We start from the raw sequence: 1,930 nt of genomic DNA, 5'->3' as shown, positions 1-1,930 counted from the left end.
GATATTAAAATTTTCTCGCAACAAGTTATGAAACAATTAGAATATTTTTTTCCCATTTTTTTTTTAAATGAAATTAGACAAAAAAAAAAAAAAAAAGTAACAATATAATTACTCTTGTAATATGTTTCGTGTAGAAATAAAAACAAGAAACAAGAAACAAGAAACAAAACAAAACAAAAAAACAAACAAACAAAAAAACCCTTAAAATAGTTGTGGTTTTGCGGATTGATCTCCGAATCAATGATTTTATCTTCGGAAGAACACCCATTTTTCTATGCTCCCAAATCTTATAAAAGGACCCCAAGACAAGGACACATTCCAAAATCTGCCAAACCCCTTCTTCCATTTTCCATTTGCATTCCCTCACTAATTAAAATGGCCTTAAATCCACTTCACAATTCACGCAAGGGGTTTACCATAGACCCTGCTAAGTCCTTCAAGCCCCATGACAAAACCAGCAAGCATCTACTCATCGTCACCTTCTTCTCCCTCCTCCTCCTCATTGGCACCGTCGCTGGAATCCCCGTTCACAAACGCAACTCTGGCAACGGCGTCCCTTCGAGCTCCGTCTCCCCATCAGAGTCGATTAAGGCGGTGTGCAAAGAGACCCCGTATCCCGACGCATGCTTCTCCAGCATCTCCGCCCTCGGCCCCCCAAACAACATCAACCCCAAAGTTATCTTCAAGCTCTCCCTGCAAGTCGCCGTCGCCGAGCTCTCCAAGCTCACGTCCCTCCCAGACCGCCTCGCAGCAAAGTCCACCGACCCCCGGACCCGCAAGGCACTCACCGTCTGCAAGACCGTGCTGGAGGATGCTGTTGTCTACGTGAACGACTCGATTTCGTCGACAGAGGCGGGGAAGTCCGGCGAGATCCTATCGGCGGCTAATAGCGAGGACGTCTGGACGTGGCTGAGCGCTGCCAGCGAGAATCACGAGACCTGCCTGGACGCCCTCCGCGAAATTAAGTCGTCGCTGGTGGATGACGCCGCGGCGGCGATGCGGAACTCGTCGGAGTGCACGAGCAACAGCTTGGCCATTGTGACGAATATCTCTGGCACCGGGGAGGATTTTGTTAAAGTTTGATATACATGGTTAGATTACCACTTTGATTCTACTACAAACCTTCCATGGCACAAGTCTTAAGGCACCTTCATAATTTTTGAGTCATATTATTCTACTAGTGCGACTCAAAGAGGGGCAAATTATTTTTCAACCATTGATGATGATTATATTCTATTCACTTGGATATTCTTAATGAAATTTAAATTTGAAATGCAACGATTACTAAAAATCTTTAATCTTGTTTGTCAACACTTAGTTTAATTGTTAAGTTAAATGCATTCGAAGTAATAATGACTCATAATTCATTTGCATGAAATCTTATTTTTCCGATCTTAGCATTTTATTTCAAAGCTCTTATCTATCTATACCTAAACAAAATGGTGCTTAAACGTTGAACAAAAATATCGATATCGTTTAAACGTTGGCAGGGCCTAAAGAATTTATGCTAATCCTTCCTTGCATTTTTAGGGGAGAGAGTTTACTTACCACTGCCTATCTTATAAATCGTCTTCCCACCCCTGTGTTGCAACATAAATCTCCATATGAAATGTTGTATAACAAACCACCTATCTACTCTCACTTACAAGTTTTTGGATGTCTTTGTTATGCAACCATCTCACAAATTTGACTCTTGTGCTAGAAAATGCATCTTAGTTGGTTGTCCTGTAGACCAAAAATCCTATCGCTTATATGATCTCAATACTCAACAGTTTTTTTTCAAGTTGTGATGTCATTTTTCATGAATCAAATTTTCCTTTTCTTGCTCCAAAAAAATCACTAGAAAACATTGTTTCCTGACCTGTGATATCTGAATATATCACTGATTCACCTCCACTTCCAACTCCTCTTGTTTCTTCATCATCTGAAA

The 1,930-nt window shown here is 41.1% G+C and overlaps 1 protein-coding gene across 1 annotated transcript; it reads left to right on the top strand.

Annotated features, from left to right (window-relative positions):
• Positions 1-375: 375 nt before the first annotated feature.
• LOC131166558 (pectinesterase 3-like) lies at positions 376-1,083 on the top strand. Its single transcript, XM_058125150.1, has one exon. It carries the CDS (start codon positions 376-378, stop codon positions 1,081-1,083), a length of 708 nt encoding a protein of 235 aa, XP_057981133.1.
• Positions 1,084-1,930: the final 847 nt, after the last annotated feature.

Source organism: Malania oleifera, chromosome 10 (assembly GCF_029873635.1).
Source record: "Malania oleifera isolate guangnan ecotype guangnan chromosome 10, ASM2987363v1, whole genome shotgun sequence".
Lineage (NCBI taxonomy): Eukaryota > Viridiplantae > Streptophyta > Magnoliopsida > Santalales > Ximeniaceae > Malania > Malania oleifera.
This window is presented reverse-complemented; position numbering and strand designations above follow the sequence as displayed.